This window comes from Poecile atricapillus, chromosome W (assembly GCF_030490865.1).
Source record: "Poecile atricapillus isolate bPoeAtr1 chromosome W, bPoeAtr1.hap1, whole genome shotgun sequence".
Lineage (NCBI taxonomy): Eukaryota > Metazoa > Chordata > Aves > Passeriformes > Paridae > Poecile > Poecile atricapillus.
This window is the reverse complement of record NC_081288.1, coordinates 16,087,640-16,106,643: the sequence shown is the minus strand read 5'-3', so window position 1 is coordinate 16,106,643 and position 19,004 is coordinate 16,087,640. Positions and strand designations below refer to the sequence as shown.

General features: G+C 40.1%; 1 protein-coding gene across 1 annotated transcript in view; it reads right to left on the bottom strand.

The window, feature by feature from the left end:
* Window positions 1-2,745: 2,745 nt before the first annotated feature.
* LOC131592147 (glycogen [starch] synthase, liver-like) overlaps window positions 2,746-19,004 on the bottom strand; it is a 41,312-nt gene continuing 25,053 nt past the window's right edge. Inside the window, exons 8-17 of the mRNA XM_058863453.1 lie at window positions 18,698-18,818; window positions 15,950-16,056; window positions 13,960-14,019; window positions 13,237-13,315; window positions 12,207-12,320; window positions 9,800-9,926; window positions 8,418-8,513; window positions 6,485-6,648; window positions 5,252-5,332; window positions 2,746-3,672 (exon numbers count right to left, since the gene is read on the bottom strand). Of these exons, the coding sequence (XP_058719436.1) occupies window positions 3,451-3,672; window positions 5,252-5,332; window positions 6,485-6,648; window positions 8,418-8,513; window positions 9,800-9,926; window positions 12,207-12,320; window positions 13,237-13,315; window positions 13,960-14,019; window positions 15,950-16,056; window positions 18,698-18,818 (1,171 nt within the window). The 3' untranslated portion in view covers window positions 2,746-3,450. The remainder of the gene's footprint in view (window positions 3,673-5,251; window positions 5,333-6,484; window positions 6,649-8,417; window positions 8,514-9,799; window positions 9,927-12,206; window positions 12,321-13,236; window positions 13,316-13,959; window positions 14,020-15,949; window positions 16,057-18,697; window positions 18,819-19,004) is intronic.

Here is a 19,004-nt window from a genome sequence, read left to right as displayed (position 1 = left end):
ACAGATTCCATTACTACTTCACTGGTGGCCCTGTAGACTGCTGATGGTCAATAAATTGAGAGAGATATGAAAACATTCCAGCTATCTGTGACTGCAAAGCTGGTGGTTTTTTGTTTTTTTATTTGTTTGTTTGGCAGACATCAGTCAGCACAGAGAATAGGCAGCAGCACTTTTTGCCCCAGTTCACTCCCGCAGAAATACTCTGAATGGTCCTACTGAGAAAGTCCCAGCACATAAAGACAGTTTGGGGACAGATCTTGCATTATCAGGGACTCATTAATGACTGCATTGTGATTGTATTTTTTTGCTCTTTCCTTCTGAGTTGTAGAACTGGAATTATGCATAAATCTGTTAATTATCATTCTGTGCTGATAAGGATGTATTATTTATGTAGTTCTGTGGTCTTACTGGAAAGTCCTCTGTAATTCCGATGTAATTAAAGAGTAGCCACATGATTTCTCTGTCCAAGCAACTGTTTAATTTTTTTAACCTTCTACCCTAATCACACTCTTCATCTTTTAATGTTAAATTCCCCTGATCTTTCTCATAACACTGCTAATTAAACTATGATGTTGCTTCTCCTCAACCCAAAGAAACACAGCTGAAGGAACAGAGGAATTAATTTGTTTCATGGGTCATTGTTTATAATCTTTATCACTTCATGGAGGAACATAACAGGTGAAATCAAAGTGTCCTGCTCTGTTCACTTTTAAGCACTAATTTATCTTCCAATGGCAGTGTTTGTTGTATGACAGAACACATCCATGATGAACTTCACCTCAAGGCCAGTGGTATCCACCAGAATCCTTTTCCTAATTCAGTTGTCCTTTGTCTTGAACATATTTGGAATATCTCAGGTGCACCTAAGTGATTTTTCCAGCATGTTTTACAGGATCATCAGTCAGTGCTCAGACAGAAAGTAGTATAGAGTCAGAGAACATAATCCCAGAATGGCCTAGTTTGGAAGGGACCTAGAAGATCATCAAGTTCCAAATGCCCTGGCACGAGCTGGGACACCTTCCACTAGAAAACTGAAAAGTAGAGGGGTTATACATCTTTTGGGTTATCAATGTCTTGAAATTTATATGCCCCTGCCCATCCCAGTGATACACAAACTGTACTCAGCCTATTCCTAGCTGACAGAGTTTTGTGCATGTTCCTTATTTAAGGTCTCAAGCTTAAACAATTCCTCATGAATATGATGAAACAGAATAAACCTTCTGCCTAGCTGGTGAGCTTTATGTGAAACCCCAGTAACTTCCATCTGGAAGACAATACTTTATGTAACAGAGAGCTGCTACCAAGTTTGTCAGGTGTCAGTAGCTGTTGGGAATGTATGGCATTTAATTTAGGCAATCTGTTGCTGTGGCTGAATGAGAAGCCGTTCCCACGGTGCTATAAATTCAACATACAGAAGTGTTTTGCTGTAGATAAATTGCCTTGTTAGTAATTGTTAATCCTGGAATCAAGGCAGGACTAACATGAGCCCAAGGCGTGGGGCAGAGGTGGCTTTGGCCACTGCAGGACCTGAATCTGAGAATTCAGATTAGTCTTATCTCAAAAGCTGTGCATTTTCTAAGACCAGGAGGGTGCTCAAAGCATGTGAGCGTGCTGAAACACACACAGCTTTTCTGCTTTACAAGACAGCTTTGAAATACATGCAAGAAATACAGATTTCTTTATTTATTTATAAAAACATCAACTTTCAATCAATATGCCTTTTATGTGGTATTTCTTTGGGACTCTCAGCCATTACATCTTTTGACTCTGTAAGGGAGCTCTGATTAGGAGCACTTTGTGGAAGAAACAAAAAATGCAGTTGTTCTCCACGTAGTAAACTGTGTGAATGAAAATATTTGCAGTATCTTTGCTTTCACCACTTTTATATGAAAAACTACTCAGTGTTTAATTACCTTTTAAATGGCTAAAGAAATAGCGACTCCTATTAATTCCAAGTAAGTTTTTACCATAAAACCTGGAACCTGACTTCTGAGAATATTCTTTCAAGTATCTGAATTAGCTCAAGAATGAAAGTCCAGTTTTAAAACTGACTTTAGGTAGGTGGCCAAAAATACAAATAGGCACATTGTCACTTTTCATCCCAAATGGACTATAGTCTGAACCATGTCATCAAGCATTGGTTAAGTGTTTGAAAGGTAGGAGCCTAACCAAAGTTGGACATCTAAGCTCCCCCTGGGATTGACAGGAAAGGTAAATACCTCCAAAGCTTACATTGTCCTACCTACTGAAGGACACGCTGAATAAAATCCTGGATGTGCAAACTTGAAAAACAAGAGACTGATCTCCTTCCTAATATCTTCATATCAAGACATCATGTGCTTCTGAAGAGCCTGTTCAGGAAATCTCTGTCTCTCTAGGAGCTGAAATACTTGTAAAGGCTTTCTGTAAAGCAAATGAAATGTTTAGTTCTTCTTGTGAGGATCAGTTATTCCCCAAAATTTTGAAGTCTCAGCTGCATTTCAAAATGATATCTGAAAGTTTTTCAGCATTATTTGTTAGGATTAGGTTCCTTCTAGAAGAGAAATAGAGCATGGGCTAATAGAAATTATTTATCCTTGAATGTTGTCACGTTGGTCTGTGACTTCTTGTCTGCAGGGGAAGGTGGTACTCAAGGAAATTTTGTCATTCATTTTAGCCAAGTTACATTAATTTCCTCCCAAACCAGTTTGTTAACAAACTTAGAATCTACAACAAGATGACAATAAAAGAGACATACCAGAGGAATCAGAAAATAAACGGTCTGCTGTTTATTGTGAGTCTAAATGACCTCATAAAGATGACTTTATTTATCTCTATAATTCAAATGCCCTCTACATAAGACTTTTTATATTATTCCACAGGATGCATGTTTTACCACTGGATCAAGAAACTTCTGTGTGCTGTAAAAAAGTGTTTTAAATTATGTAAGCTTACAATAAACAGCATCAGGAAAAAGAAAGACCATTTTATTTTCAGTGTATCTTTTTTAACTCTTCCAGTATTTCTCCAGTGTAACACTTTTTTTTTCCTCTAATTTTTTGAGCTCTGGTTTAAAGTTCATGTTCATTTAGGAGGGGAGAAGGGGAACATAAATGAAGCAGGAATTCCTTTGGGATACCCAAGATGTAGCTATTTATGTAGACTATGATTAATACAGATGATTCCATAGACAAAGGTATGATCTCCAGTTTGTGTAAGCTCCTGAGGGGATTGTCTCATTCTCTAGTTTTATTAAGACTGAAAAATCTCTTCTACCTTAAAGGGGCACAGAAAAATTGTCATTTAAACTACTTTCAAGGTGAAATAATATTAGGCTTTCCAAGAGTGTAGCTCAAGTAACATTTATGGTTCCCCTAATTAAATCACACTGTTCTTAACACAAAGCTTGCCAAGCCTACAGGAGAAACTGTTGAGTGGATGGGGAGCAATGCCAGGATGAGAGCAATGAGTTCAGTTCCTGTATTCTCCATGCTGCTTCTTTTTTCCTTGTGGCAAGGCTCCAAGGGAAAAGGGGGACTTGATGTTCTGCCTGTCCCTTTCAGCTTCCTCATCCTCGTCGTATCTCTCATCCTCATCTTCGTCCTCGGCTTCGCTGTGGTGGGGGCTAGAATGCTGGGAGGCAGAGGGTGATGGCGGCACTGATGAAGGCCTGGGGAACCTGAAACCTTCCGTCTGGCAGAGAGACAGGCAAGATGGATGTATTAACTGAGTTCCTCGACTGGGTTTTATTCAGCAATTTAAGGCTATCATCACTTCAGAGGAAGCCAGTGGTCAGATGTAAGCTAGACCTACCCTGCACTCTAAAACTGAGGTTCCCTCAACCCAGATCCCATCAATCCTCTGCCACTAAGTACATGCTCGTGTGACAGAGATGTTGACCCTGTGCCATAAACAACATCCTGCCCTTCCAGCATCACTTTCTGCAAAACATAGCTATCTTTACTGAGCCTTAAAACAATCAGCACAACACAAAATCCTTCTGTATTTCTGCTTACTGAAATTCAGGCTTCAATCTGAACATTCAAAACCGTTTTCTAGTTATAATGTCAGCATCTGCAAGACTAGAACCCAGCAAGGGGTTTTGGTCTGAACCTTCTCTCTCCTTACTAAAAAAACAAAAAGAGTTGCTCTTTGGAGGTTTAGTTTCAAGTAACATTGTTCTGAGCAGCCTCTCTTCTCAAATTGGTGCTAATCTGGACTAGGCAAGAACTGTTTGAAGGTGTGCCTTTAAAGAGATCCCTTGCAGCTCCAGCCAATGTACCATGCTCAGATGAAGGCAATACCTTGCCTTGCTTTCCCTAGAACATCCTTTCACAACTTTCCACTATTTGGTTGGTGCAGAACATCTCCACGGCATTTAGCAGAAGCAAAAATTAGAACTGCCACTCTTCCAAGGGGAATTTCTAGGGCCAATTCCTCAGCTGGTCCGAAGTGGCATAGTTCCATCCAGCTCAGTCTAGATCATCTGAAAACCTGTTCCTGTGCCACACCTGGTAACCCCTGTGTTTGGATCTGATACCCGTAAGTTGTGGTTTAACCCCAGTCAGCAACTGAGCCCCACACAGCCTCAGCTCGCTCCCTCCTGGAGGGGCTGAGAAGAGAATCAAAATGGGGGAAGTGGGAAAGCTCATGGGTTAGATTAAGACAGTTTAGTAGGGAAAGGAAAAGCTGTGCACACAAGCAAAGCAAATCCAGGAATTCATTCCCATGGGCAAGCAGGTGTTCAGCCATCCCCAGAAGAGCAGGGTCCCATCACCAGTAATATTTATTGAAAAGACAAACGCCAGCACTCTGAATATCCCCCTTTCCTCCTTCTTCCTGCAGCTTTATATACTCAGCATAATGCCAATAAGGTCTGGAATGTATCTTTGGTCAGTTGAGGTCAGCTGTCCTAGCTGTGTCCCCTCCCAACTCCCTGTGCACCCCCAGCCCCTTGCTGGTGGGATGAGTAAGGAGCAGGAAAGTTCTTGGCTCTGTGCAATCCCTGCTCAGCAAGAGCTAAACCATCCCTGCATTATGAGCACTGCTTTCAGCACAAATCCAAAACACAGCCCAGCTACTGTGAGGAAAATTGTCCAAAACAGCACACTCCTGACTGGAGACCGGGTCTATAACTTGTTAAGCTTTTAATTAGGAGTTCCTACTTCCCTTTACTTAAACACAAACTTGCCAACTCTCTTCTCCCTCACACTCTTCTTCTCTTTCCTTGTAAAGCAGTTAAAATGAACTCATGCCCAAAAGCAGACTTTACCTTTGGTGGAGCACTTGGTTCCATCTCAAATTTATCTGGGAATGTTCTGCTGAGGGCCAAGTGTCTGGCATGCATGTAATACTGCAAAAAACCAGAGAAGCTATTACAAGCTATTAGAAATCTTGATTTCTAATCAAGAGATTAGATTTAAGCAAGGGGGGAAAGGAACATAAAATGAGTTTCTTCTAAAAGATGGCTGAACAAAGGCTAAAGTGTTTTCAGATAAGCAAAATCCAGCTGATATCACTGCTTTTACTGTGAAGTGAGGAGACATTCATGGCAGATTCACACCAAAAAAGTCTGGAACAGATGCTGAATAAGGTGCCTGTAAGATGTATTAAGGTGGAAACTAGGACTTGTCTTGTTCAGTGTAGTTCCTATTGAGAGACAGGTATTCTTTATCCCTCAGGAAAGAACTGGGTTTTTTTTAACGAGGAAAATTTATATCTTTGAGTACATATGTATTACACTTAAGTTTTAGACTCATTCAAAGTCACTTTGGACTGCACAAAAGCATGTGTAACAGTGACAGAGAAGTAACATTTATGAGTTCACTTATGCTTGGTATTTAAGAATTTGACTAAAAATTTTTAGATCCACTGTATTCCTGAGTTTGCAGCACATGCAGGGAAAAAACAGCATGATATATCTTATGCAGTGCTGGGAACCATATAAATACTAAGGTTCTCACACAGGTATCAGAGCAGGAAAAGGTCCAAAATAGTTTATAAAACTGATTTATGTGCATCCACTTTTTTAGTGCTGCAGACTTGAGAACAATACTCTGCTACTGTCTTCTTAGTAGGTGGTACTGTAGTGCTCTCTCTGTTAAATTAAATCCACTACTTTGCATTTAAAGCACAGAGGTAGTTAAAGAGTGTTGAGGAGCCACAGGGCTCAACAGCTTTTCAAGAAGGATCATAAGGATTTTTGGAAGTGTTCAGAAGACTTTGGAACACAAATCCTCCTTAGTGTAGGCTTGCCAGCAACACCAGGTTTTAACACTGTGTTTAGCACCAGAAAGAGCTCGGTGGTGTGACTGGATTCTGCTCTAACCTACTCAGTCTCTCCTTGCCACTGGAGCATGGAAGGATTTCACTGAAATGTGCAGGCTCTGCCTTTAGCCCCTTTGAGTGGGGAATTTCAGCAGCGTGCTGTGTCATTGCAGCACCGTGCTGAAGGCTCTGGCTAGGCCTATGAGCCTGGAATTGTTAATGCCTCTATGCCACACACCCTGCCCAGGTATTTCCAGTCCAGGAGGTCCGAGAGGCGCTCGGTGCGGTTCCTCTGGATGATCCTCTGGCGCCGGTTCTGCTGGCAGAACCCGTACAAGAACTGGGTCAGCTGGTTGCACGACTCGTCCGGCGAGCGGAACCTCCTGTCCACGATGTAGATCCCTGAGGGACAAACGAAAGGCCAAGGTGAGTGGGACTGGAGATGGGATCCCACCTTCTACACTTCCAATCTGTGTCATGTAGCCTTACAAATGTTACATGCAGTATATCCTTTATAATGTTAAAAGGCAGCCACAACTGGAACATTTGCTGCCATTCTGATGGAACGGAGAGATGCAGAGGAATATGCAATTTTTTAAACTTTAATTTTCTTTACTTTTCAGGCTGAAATTCAGAAAATTCTTCAAAACTTAGAGGCTTTGTTGTTGCTCTGTGAGTATGTCCACAAGAGTTAGAGTTTCTGGATAAACACATATAATTTTTATCTCTCATAATTCTTAAAATACTGGCTTCTTAAAGAAAACGTAATCTAGTGCTTTCCTAGCTTGCTGTAGAATTCACAAGTGTGGATGGACAGAATCAGGCTGTAGGAGAGAGGCTGTGTTTTCTGTAGAAATAAAGGTGTTTCCATAGAGACAGCTAACTCATATACATCATTCAACAGACAATTCTGGCAGAGAGAGGGCAGAGGTAAGCTTTGCCTCTACATTGTTGAGATGAGTACTTTATTTTTGCCACCTTCCTTAGACCAGGGTGTTGGGGAAGAAGAGGGAACCGGACCTTGTAGATCTCTTAATGGACATGACAGATGCAAAACTACCTTAATGAAGTGTCTGGGGCCAGCACAGTAATTTATGTCAAATCACATCTATGCTTTGGCAGAGAAAAGCAAGTGACCAGTGTTGTGTGGTTTTTCTGAAGGATCTCAAAGACATGTCCACCCAGGAAGGTGTATCTATATTTAGTACCTGGCTCTAACCCTTGCCCCTACATTGGGCAAAGGCGGCACCAGTGTGGGCTGTCTCTGCCTTATTGTGGAAACAAGCCCAGGTACTTGGAAAGAGGCCCTAGTTTGGGAACATATTCAACATATTCACAGAACCACAGAATTATAGAATGGTTTGGGTTGGAAGGGACCTTAAAGATCTTCAGGTTCCAACCCCCTGCCATGGGCAGGGACACCTTCCATTATCCCAGGCTGTTCAGAGCTATATCCAGCCTGTCCTGGGACGCTTCCAGAGATGGGGCATCCTGTTAGCCCTGGCTAAGCAAGGAGGAAAAGATAGGGAGGGCTGTGCCTTGCTCTGTGCCTTGGGGAGGCCACAGCTTTAGTGACAACTGCACCAGTTCTAAAACAGGGACAATCAACCCTAAAAGGAGGATCTACTGAGGCAGAGGATGACTGAAGAGGATATTGTCCTGACATACCAGGCAGCCACTGGCATACCAGTCATGAACCATTTGTAAACCTTCCTGAGCAGATCATTATTTGAAGTAGATTCTTTTTATTTCCATGGCTATTTTTAAGTGTACATGGTAATTTAATATTTGTTTGGGGAGGGTCATGTCACTGGTCTCAAAGTCCCAGACTATTAGGAGAAGCAGACTTTCCCTGCTTCTTTGGAAGGCTCAGAGTGTTATAATGCAGCCAGAGGCACTAAAGGGAAATGCTGGGAGACTCAAGTCTGATATGAGCAGTGATGAATTTGGAAGGATACAGCAGACAAAAGGTTAAAGGGAGATGAAAAAAAAAAAAACCAAACAACAACCTGGAAAGGGTTTGGATAAATATGAAAGCTGAAATCACTTGTCCAACTTAACAAGATATTCAGAGCTCTGAGTTACAAAATTGAGGAGTAACAGCATGGTTGCTGTGCTTTTTGCTTTTCTAACTCAGAGGTGATATTTTGATATGCTGTTAAAGTTTTCACCGTAAGCTTCTGGGTCAGCAACATGTTCCTGCATGAAACAGCCGAATCCAGAGAGGTTTGTGGTTACACTGGGAATGCCCATCACAGTACACTCAGCTGCAGAAAGAAACAGGCAAAAAGGGTTTCAGGGAAATACACCTGCAATGGTTTCACCTTAAGACAAAAAATAAACCAAAATAAGCAGACAAAATGTCCCATAACCCTAGAGCTGCTCTGAAAATGTCAAGTGAAAACTATAATAATGTTTTATTGTGGATTATGGGGAAAAAAATACAGAAAGAAATTTTAAACACAAAATTCACCCTGTGTTTGCAAACACATTTGCATTTCAGAGCAGGTAAACTGAAAACTTTCTGGGAGCTCTGTTTTGAAACAGAGAACCCCAGTATATAGTCAGGACTATTTACATTTTAAATTGGAGCCTAATGCACACCTATGTTCATTAGCTGCTCACAACTCTTTACAAAACTGAATCTCTTAGGAGCAGGAGTATATCAAACTTTGGATTTTGATGGCTTGACAACAGGTCTCTATAGCAAGAAGAAAAACCCAACAAAACGAAGTAAAAAGCCCACCCCAAAACAACAAGCCCCATCATTAACTCCAGACTGCATTCACAGTAGATGTGGAGCTACTTTTATAAAATCAAAAAATATATGCATTTTCTGTAGTTTTTGCTGTCACAGCCATGAAAAAGGATAACTGCTTACCCTCTTCAAAGAGTTTTTGCCAAGGAGCCTAAGCCTAACCTAAACCAGCATGCAGACTCTTGTCTTAACAAAGTGCAAAGACATCTACATGGCCTTCATTCATATGAAAATAAAACTGGTGTCTATAAAGTAGTTATAAATACACCTTAAAAAAGCAGTCTTTGTTTCTGGGAGACATAAATGGGTATTGACATAGAAAATATTTGAAGTCAGAATCTATATGCTGTGTGCATTTCTAGAAATTTCCAGTTAATTCAATGAGATTCACTACCACTTCATGTATTTATGTTAAATAACTTAGCTATGGTATTACATAATTCTCTCAAACTTGTTTTCTTGAATTAAATCCACTGAACTCTGTCAGCTGACAGCATCAGATTTCTTGCACTGCTTTTTTTTTAATTTACATTCCTGCACACATTCTTTTAAAATCCTCCAACCAAGAATTAAGTTTTAAAAACTATTTCTACTTCTAAAGCCATAGAAAATTGAAAGATTACACATTAGCATGGGAAAGAGTCCAGTGCAGGGACAATTTTGCCAGCAGTAAGACCTTTGCATGGCAGAGGAAACAGAGTCTAATGAGCTTTCTCAGCGCTCCAGAAGGAACTGGCTGCCTCAACAGAATGCCTGTTCATCTTTCCATGTTAGTTAAGGCTACAGAATTCCTACCTGGAGTGTAGCCCCAGGGTTCATAGTAAGATGGGAATACACCAAGGTGGCAGCCTCTAACAAACTCCTCATAGTCCAAGGGCAGCAAGGGGCTTGTTGAAGAAAGAAACTCTGGATGTAGGATCACCTGGATATTCAAAACTTGTGTTAGGAGTGAAAGAAAACCATCATTGCTATATTTCTCTTATAAAAACGCTTAGGCAACTTATTCACCCTGGTCTTTTTCTAAGTATCTGGACAACACCTCCTTTGACCATTCATCTGTTATCTACCCCACTTCTCACACTACAATGCATCCTGCCTGTGTGCATTCTTGTCCTGGAAATAGTACTGATAATGAGCCCTTTTTTTACTGGACAGGTATTTATCCTTCTTCATCAAGGTGGCCCATGTGCATTGAGAATTAGGCCTAAGGCTGTGGCATTTAGCAAGATTTGGTCTGTTGTACAAAGGTACAGAGGATTTACATAGGCCTGGAGTGACAGGACAAGGGGGAATGGCTTCACACTGACAGCAGGTTGTTTGGATATAAGGAAGAAATTCTCGCCTGTGAGGGCGGTGAGACCCTGGCACAGGTTGCCCAGAGAACCTGTGGCTGCCCCATCGCTGGCAGTGTCCAAGGCCAGGTTGGATGTGGCAAGCTGGGATAGTGAAAGGTGTCCCTGCCCATGGCAGGGGTTGGAATATTAAGATCCCTCCCAAAACAAACCATTCTGTGATTTTATAGGGTGCCTCATTAGGAGGAGGCCTCAGGCAGACACAGCACTTCTGAACTTCACAGCATTCCCTGAAATAAAGGCACGTTCACTGTACTCGACAGATCTCCCATGAACAGAGGGAATTTTGAAAACAGACACATTATAGTCCTGTCACCACAAACCTGTGCCTAGGCCAATTGATCTTGCTGAAAGACAGCTCTAAAGACCAAACTTAATTCACTGCTTAGTTGAGAAGTGCCTTGTATGTAGTGCCCAGTCAGCTTCAGGAGGAAGAAACATGAGGGAATGGTTTAAACTGCTCTGGGTTTATTTCCCTACATGAACATACCAGAGCCATTATTCCATGCCCAGAATAAGTTTTTATCCCTTCTTAATACGATTGTTATGCTACTCACTTGAGTAAACAAATTAATGTACTCAAACAGTAAATGGGCTGTAAACTCATTTTGCAAGCTTAGTTGATCCCAGTGATTCCACTGGAATTCAGGTTATTTTTCACATGCTGGCTGTGTCTGCCTAGATATGTTACACCTCTCTCAAAACTACTTTCAAATTGAAGTTTACAGAATTTTTTTTTCATTATATTCAGCTCATTAAGTATTAAGCTTGTTCATGCAGGAGGTAATTTTTCAGTGGTAATGACAGACTTTTACAAACTTGACATCTGCTGAGAAGCAGAAGGAGATGTCTGCTGTGTTGTGTATTATCTGTTCTGTAATGCTTTCAAGCAGTTAATTCTGAGGCATTTTAAACTACATTTGTACACAGTGCATCCTTCCCCCCTTCTTTTGTTATATCTCATGTATTATTACCATATTATGATCCCAGAATTCAGTGGAGTTAGTTCATATATTAAGCCAGAAAGAAGCAACGAGGAAGTGTAAGAAAATATTTACTCAGGTATAGCCATGGGTTTAAAAAGAAACTGAGAATAAGTGATACGTCGTTGTTAGAGATACCCTGGATCTGGCTTTAAAGAAAAGGTTTGGAAGAGGAAGAGTTTTAATTTTAGGTTCAGCTTTGACTAGATGTTGAGATAGTCATAGTTAGAATGTCAGAGATTGCCAGAAAGAAACCAATTTTGGCAGACCTGTGAAAGCAGGAGATGATCACTTCTGTGGTTTGACAAGGTAAACATGGAAGTAAGGAAAGGATTTATTTGAGTAAATTTAGTTTCAAAAGGTGATGTAAACATGAGCACGGCATGAACAGGAATTCTTTCTGCTCAGGATCAAAGCCCTGGTTAATCTTTCACAGCAAATGCTGGGTATCAGGGTGTTCCTGTTAAGAGATGAATCAATACTCCAGGAATGTCTGTGCTCAAACCTTGGACCTCCAGTTTTAAGCAAGTGAATCTATGTCAGAGTTTTCTATCTGGGTGCAAATGACCCATGGCACTTTCTTGATTTCAGAAGTAGCAGCTCCTCATTCAGTGAAGGAGGCAGCAATGAAAACAACTCCCTATCCTCAGACTTCTAATTTGAAATTAGCTTAGCTAAACAGCACCTGAGGATCTCTGTGCAGTGAGAAGTTGTTATTCCTGGAAAGAGAGGAAGAGAGAAGAAGTACTCTAGCAGTATAATACCACCTTATCAAGATTTTAACTGCACTCCCTATGCTAACTATGCAGACTGAGAATGTCCAAAGAAATCCCATTTTGTATCTAAAATGAGAAGGCCAGAACGCACTTTCACGCGGTCTGTGCGGTTGTTGAACAGCCCAATGCGCCGGATGGTGTTGAGGATTGGGTCATTGCTGTCATCAATCATGTTGTGGGTGGTCACTGGAGGCAGAGAGTGTCTCTGAAAACAGAAAAGGCAATCCATAAATCAGGCAAACTCTTGGCAAACAGTCCTGTTGCCATTTCCTAAGGCTACTGGAAGACAGTGGCAGCCGTTGTCATTTATGTGAATAAGCTTAATTTAATCAAAATAAATTCATTTGTACTAACATTTAGAAGGTCCCATCATTTAATTTTGAAGATTTTTAGTCAATGTTGTATCTCCTTAGAGTTTGATTTCACATATTTAATAAAATTATAAAAATCCAGGCTCAGGAACAAGTTCACAGTTCAGAATAAAATAATTAGCAATACATGTGACCAAAAGAATATCCAGACACTCCCCAAAAGATTAGTTTGGGTCATACTCACACTAAAAATAATCAGAGCTGATTTTAAATGTTACTGATGAGAATTGTATTTGCTGAAAACTTCTTCCCAACACACACATACCACTATTTGTGGAATTGAAAAGCCACAAGAAAACTGTTTCTTGTGGAAAAGTGTCCATGACATGACAAGAGAAAATTCCTCTCCCTACAAGGACTGATGAAAGATTATTGTATAGCTGGTACTGTTTTAACATCCCAGGTTTTGTCTCTATGTTGTCAGTTGAGAAAAGAAAAAGTTGGGCAGGGAGAGGAAAGGTTTCTGGAGGTTTTATTATGGTTTCTTATTCTTGTAGTCCTGTTAATAAAGTTTCTTTATTCCTTTAAAGTTTTAAGCCTGTTTTGTCCTTCCCCTAATCCACATCTCACAGCGGGAAATGAGTAAGTACCTTGGTGATTTTAGCCAGCGCTAAATCCCACCACATTATTTGATGCATTAACCAGAAAATTCAAATTAACAAATCTAAACCACTACACATACACAATCCTTTTACATCATCACATTCATTATTCAGATTAGATGTTTATATAAATAACATATTTTCTGACCTGAGTTGAAAAGATGGCTCTTTTCATAATGCTTATGTCATCTCGGTCAAGAATCTTGTTCAAGTCTGGGATTTCTCCTCTGCAAAGGAAACACACAATCAATTTTACCAAATGACACATTGTCCTTTTTGTAAAGATAATGATGAAATGGCCAACAAGGTCTGATCTGAAGTTTGCTGATATCAGCATGAACCTTTCCTTTGTTTTCATGGCCCTTCTATATTCCCTATATTGTGATCTCCCATATAGTTGGTGATCTGCCAATTAACTTTCAAAAAAAGGCCAAAGAATTGGTTTCATCTTTTTTTTGGACACAGTTTTTTTTTATTGAAGTTCCAGTCATCTCACCTGTACTTTGGGTTATTCACTTCCACCTGTCTTCTGAAATGGTATGACCAAATCACTAGCCCATTTTACTTTGTCTCTGGTGCTTTTTTAAGCTGAAGTAGCTTGTTTTTGACAGTGGATAAGCTTTCGTGTTACGTAGACATCGCCTGTGTCTCTTATGACTCTTTCCACCATAGGCTACTGATACCTTTATTATTTTTCTCTGTGATTCGCCTGTTAAACAAGTATCTTGTTTATGGTCCCATATCTTTCTTCCATGCCCTACTATGGCTGTCAAAATTCCTTACACAAAGAGCAGAAGCACAAAAACAGCACAAGTAAAGCCACCTGAACATGAGGCGCTGCAAGGCACAGCAAAGCAATCTATTCACTCACTTCAGCAAGGCGTTGTAGAGCTTTCTTCCAAACTTTTCTTTCACAGATTGTGCAGTGTCCCTAGGAAGATAAATAAATATATGTATAAAACAGGAGAATCCAGGACAAAGACAGTACAAAAGAGATTTCCGCTGTTGGAAATTAAACTGATATACTGCTGGAACCAAGGATGCAGAGGCAGACAAAGGTCTGGTTCTAAAAGCTTTTTTCTCCAGCCAGCAGCTGTGCTGATGGATTCCAGCAGAACTGAGGATTTGACCTGCACCTACAGATGAGTGCACTGGGAAAGCCAGAGTCAGCCTTTACTAGGGATTCCTTCTAACCCTCTTCTCTGATCAGTAAACCACATGCCAGCTGTGAAAAAAAGAGTCATATATATGACCCTACATACTGTAATGTGATCATTAATAATGGACAGAGAGATTTCCAACTTCTCTTGACCTAGAAGAGAGATGCAAGATATAAGAATTAAACAAATAGGGATTTTTCAAAGCAAGCTTCCCCCTTTACTTTCTGCCCTATTTTCCAACTCAAAGACTTTTGGAAACAAGTGTTTGACTAAAAGGTAGTTTGACTTAATTAGTTTGCAAAACAAAATACTTCCTGAAAAGCTCAGGCCAAGTTTTAAGCTATTAATGAGGCCTGTGTCAGACAAATGTTGTATTTTAGCTAAGGAAGAACTCCGGTGAACCGCTGTACTGCATGCAAAGAGTCACTTTTATTATTCTGCCTGTGGCCTGTTGTCGAAACAGCAAGTGCACTCTAAATTTGAGTAAATCTCCTGTGGGTAAAGTTCGACTTCACAGAACCTTTCCTGCCTTTCTGATTTCTAATTATACTTTAGGCTAAGATGAAAGTTGTTAAGTGAAATCCTAAACTTTACCAAGCTGGGAATCCACATACCTGTTTTTAAGGTGCTCCCTCCCAGCTCAAAACAGACAGAAGAGTGGATGAGTTAATTCTGGGTGAGTTGTAAAGCAGCCAAATATTAAGCCACACTGATCCAAACCCCAGCAGGATAGCTCCCACATGACTATACTTTCATAGATTGCCACGCACAATGTCTATAATTTAACCCAGATGGGATAGACTGCTTTTTCAGAAGCAGAGGAAAAGAAGGATTTTATACCTCAAGTCAGCCGTCACATATTAATTTGTTAAGTGCTGTATTCCTTTATAAGTGCCAACCTCTTCTTGTCTTTAATTTCTGTGGCATCCTGAAAATCATTTGATATTATTATGGAATACTGTTAGCAGGTGGGTTTATCCTGGAGTTCAGATTATGACCATGATAATGCTGCATACAGTGATGCAGAGGGTCTTTTGTTTTTCACAGAGAAGAACAGCTGAAAGCAGTCTTTTCCTATCACAAGGCAGTTAAAGTGAAGGTTAATCCTGCTCCTGCTTTGCTTTTTTGTTTTGAAAGTTACAAAATACGTAGGCTGTGACAATTTTCCCTCCATAACTGTAAGTTTCACTGCTTGGTTATGGCCACTGCCATAATGTTGTAGTCCATATAGAAAATTACATACAATTGTTACCAATTGCTGATCTGCTGGATCACACAGTGCAATTTCTGTATTTCTAAATAAAACAGGATGTATAATTGATTTATTTTTTCCACAGAGAAGCTCACTGTGAAAAATGAGAAGTCTTTATTTTGTGGGAGCTGTATGGAACGTCCAAAGGGAGTACCAGAAACAGCCAGAAGACATCCAGAATACTGGATTTTCTAGAGCATTTGACTTTATTGCTGCTGCTAATAGAACAGCAAGGCAAGTTAACTAAAAATAACTTTGGACAAACAAAAGAAAACAAACTAAAAGGAGAAATATTTGACCTTATTTATCTTTCCCATCTCTTTCATCCCTGACATACATTCTAGTTACCCACAATCCTCAGTTTTAGCAAAAAGAAGGAACATAACTCTTCAGCTGAGACTTTTGCATGAATCCACATCAGATTGTACCAGGGTGGGAATGGCAATTACCAGAGCTGCTTACGGACTGCTTGTCCTTTCAGGGTTTCCACATTGAAATTGTTGGTCTTTGCTGGCATGATGAAGAACACAATAACTGTAACATCAGTCTTGTGAACCTACATGACAAAAAATGGAGAGGAATTAAAAAAAATAAATCTCATTATTATTATCTCATGGTTATCACATCCAACTTTAAGAATTAGTCACAGGAAATGCCAGATGCACTTTGGTTTTCCAGGAAGGCTCAGATCTTGTAGCTCTTCCTGCAAATGAAGTTTTGTCAGAGATTGACAGAGATGTCACCCAGCTTCAATCTGGGCAATCAGATCTTCCTGAGCTCTCATGGTTTAGAGAACACGGCTTTGGATGTGCACATAAACTGCAGAAAAACAGAAGTCCTACACACTTCTTCACCTGACACAAACTGTGCTGGCTCAAAGGAGTGAGTGTTTGGAGTGCTAGCTGAGGCATGTCTAGGCATGAGATGAGGGATTTCCTACAACAGCAACTGTATGGGCAGAGAGAGAGCAACCATTTTCTACCTGAAACCCTGGCAAAGAACCTGCCAGACACACAAAAAGACACAAGTAACTTCTTGCTCATCTCTCCCATCTAGCTACTTCAAAGGCAGAAAGCACTTCCTGTAAATTCTAACCCTTTATTTCTAGATGGTTTCATTTGCTAGTTTCTCCTGTGCATGAACAAGGCTGAAAATACCAGGTCCATTCATTGATGCATGAATGAGGTTTTACTCCTCTCAGAAACTGTTTAATGAAAAGCTAAGGGTGAACTCTGCTCAGAGCTGTAAAAATTAAATTACTTTGACTTGCCTCCATTTCAAATTTTAGATACATAAACATGCTGTTAGTGTGCCTTCTGTCAGACTGACATAGGGGGAAATGTATAGTATAAGATAATCTATGGGAGTCATCTATGCTGCTGATGTTAATTAATGCTCTTCCCTGCCCTCTCTTCAAAGCAGGTTCCAAATCCATCATGGCATGATCCAGTGTGCATTAACAGTCTCTCCCAACATCCCTATTTTATTTACAGAATTTTAGTAAGGTTTTCAACCAGCAGAGGAAAATGTCTCCATAAAATAAAACAATTCCATGCAATGGTATGTACTTTTTAGGTTCAGGAACACCACTGGGACTTGTTTAGGAAGTACCACCATTTCCAGATTTGCAATTAGTACAGGCAGTCTGCTACTCCCAATGGGATTACCTCTTGAAACAATTACAGAGTAAGTGTAGTTAGAACAGCTAATCAGATGTCACCAACTGAAAGAATAATGCAAGAAATCCAGGCTCAGCTTATGGAAGAAGCAACAGTACACTGTTTTATAGAGCCTGGGAAAACTAGCCTCAGTTTCCTTTAATTTCCATCCGCCTTGTTTGCAATGGATGTCATCAGGAAGAATTTCTTCACAGAAAGGGTGATGAGGCAGTGGAAGGGGCTGCCCAGCGAGGTGGTGGAGTCACGCTCCCTGGAAGTGTTCAATAAATGACTGGACATGGCTCTTAGTGCCATGGTCTAATTGAAAAACTGGTGGTTGGCCAAAGGTTAGACTCCATGATCTTGTAAATCTTTTCCAACCTTAAAGATTTTATGGTTCTATGATATAAATCATTAGCTACAAAAAGAGATTGCCGCAATAATTGCTCAAGCAATTCTTTCCCTCTTATCACACAAGACCTTCCATGTTACCAGCATTCACAAAGTAACAGCCACGTAAATGCCATTAATTGGCAGCTGATGTTGCACAGCACTGCCAAACAACTAACTTCTGCTGTGGAAGAACTACTTCAGTTCTGTGAGGTGATCTGTGTGCATGAAGGGATTAAAAATTTCCAGAAAATCCAGAGGCTCTAAATGGCATATTAATGCCATTGTGGTAAAGGTTGTGGTAAAACAAGTGTACTTAGGGCTTTGAACATTGGTGATTCTTTGATCCCTGCTGACACTGCAGTATCATAATTTTTATCCTTATTTTCCATATAATTCAACTGATAAGAGTACAAAAGACAGAGTCTAGGACTACAACTAATTGATCCTTGCCAGATGATTGGAAACCAATTAGCATTTTTTCTGGGTATTATTTTCAATATATCAGTCTTTGAGACACACCTGGAGACATTTTCAACACCCTCATTGTAGGTGAGGGCTCTGCTCTGTGATTTTTAACAAGGCCTTGCACTTATCTTCACTGAAGTACTCCATAACGGCATTTAGAAACATTGCACTTATTTTGTAGCTGAGGAAACAGAACCATGAAGAACTGAGTGGCTTCCCATTGCTTTGCACTAGGCCACTGTCACTCTGTGGATTTTAATGCAACATTCCCATCCAGTGGGGCAGCAGTACTCAGAGAATTAAAAGATGACGATTGAGTCCTGATGAATTAAGCAATTTGCTTAAAAAGTGTTTTTAGAATGCAGCTTTAAATACTTGCTTTTATTTCCATCATAATATATAAGCCATCAGGGTAAACTCTAGAATACTATTTTCATGACTTCTCTCTAAAAACCAGGGAGGCAACCATGGATTAACTTCTTGAACTATGTAATTAATTATTTTTAAACTGTCTGAAATCATCATACATTCTGATGGTTCAGGAAGAGAGTCCTCTGTGAATATTCCGTAATTACTTTCCTATAAACCAGAGTATTGAAAGGGAATTCTTGCAGATGACTTCCAGTATTGTCAGTTTGAGCATAAGCTCTATGCTTTCAACAGCTGTGTAAGTTTTCTTACCCTCAGCAAAAAGTTTAATCTTGATAAGGCTTCTAGAAACATATCAGCTCCTTTGTTGGAAAACTCATATCTCCCAGCAATGAAGAAAAACAAAGTCTTGTCAAGATCGAAGTCAAGGTGGCTGAAAGTAAGAAAACAGACAAGAACAAAGTATTTCTCGAGATACAATCAAACAAAACACACAACAGCTTTCTATTCTGGAGGAACTTATTATCCCAAGAGAAAAATGGAAGTGAGGCTTTTCTGCTGTGCTTTAAATTGACTATCTTAATCTGACAAACTGTAACTTGGATAAATAACAAACAGA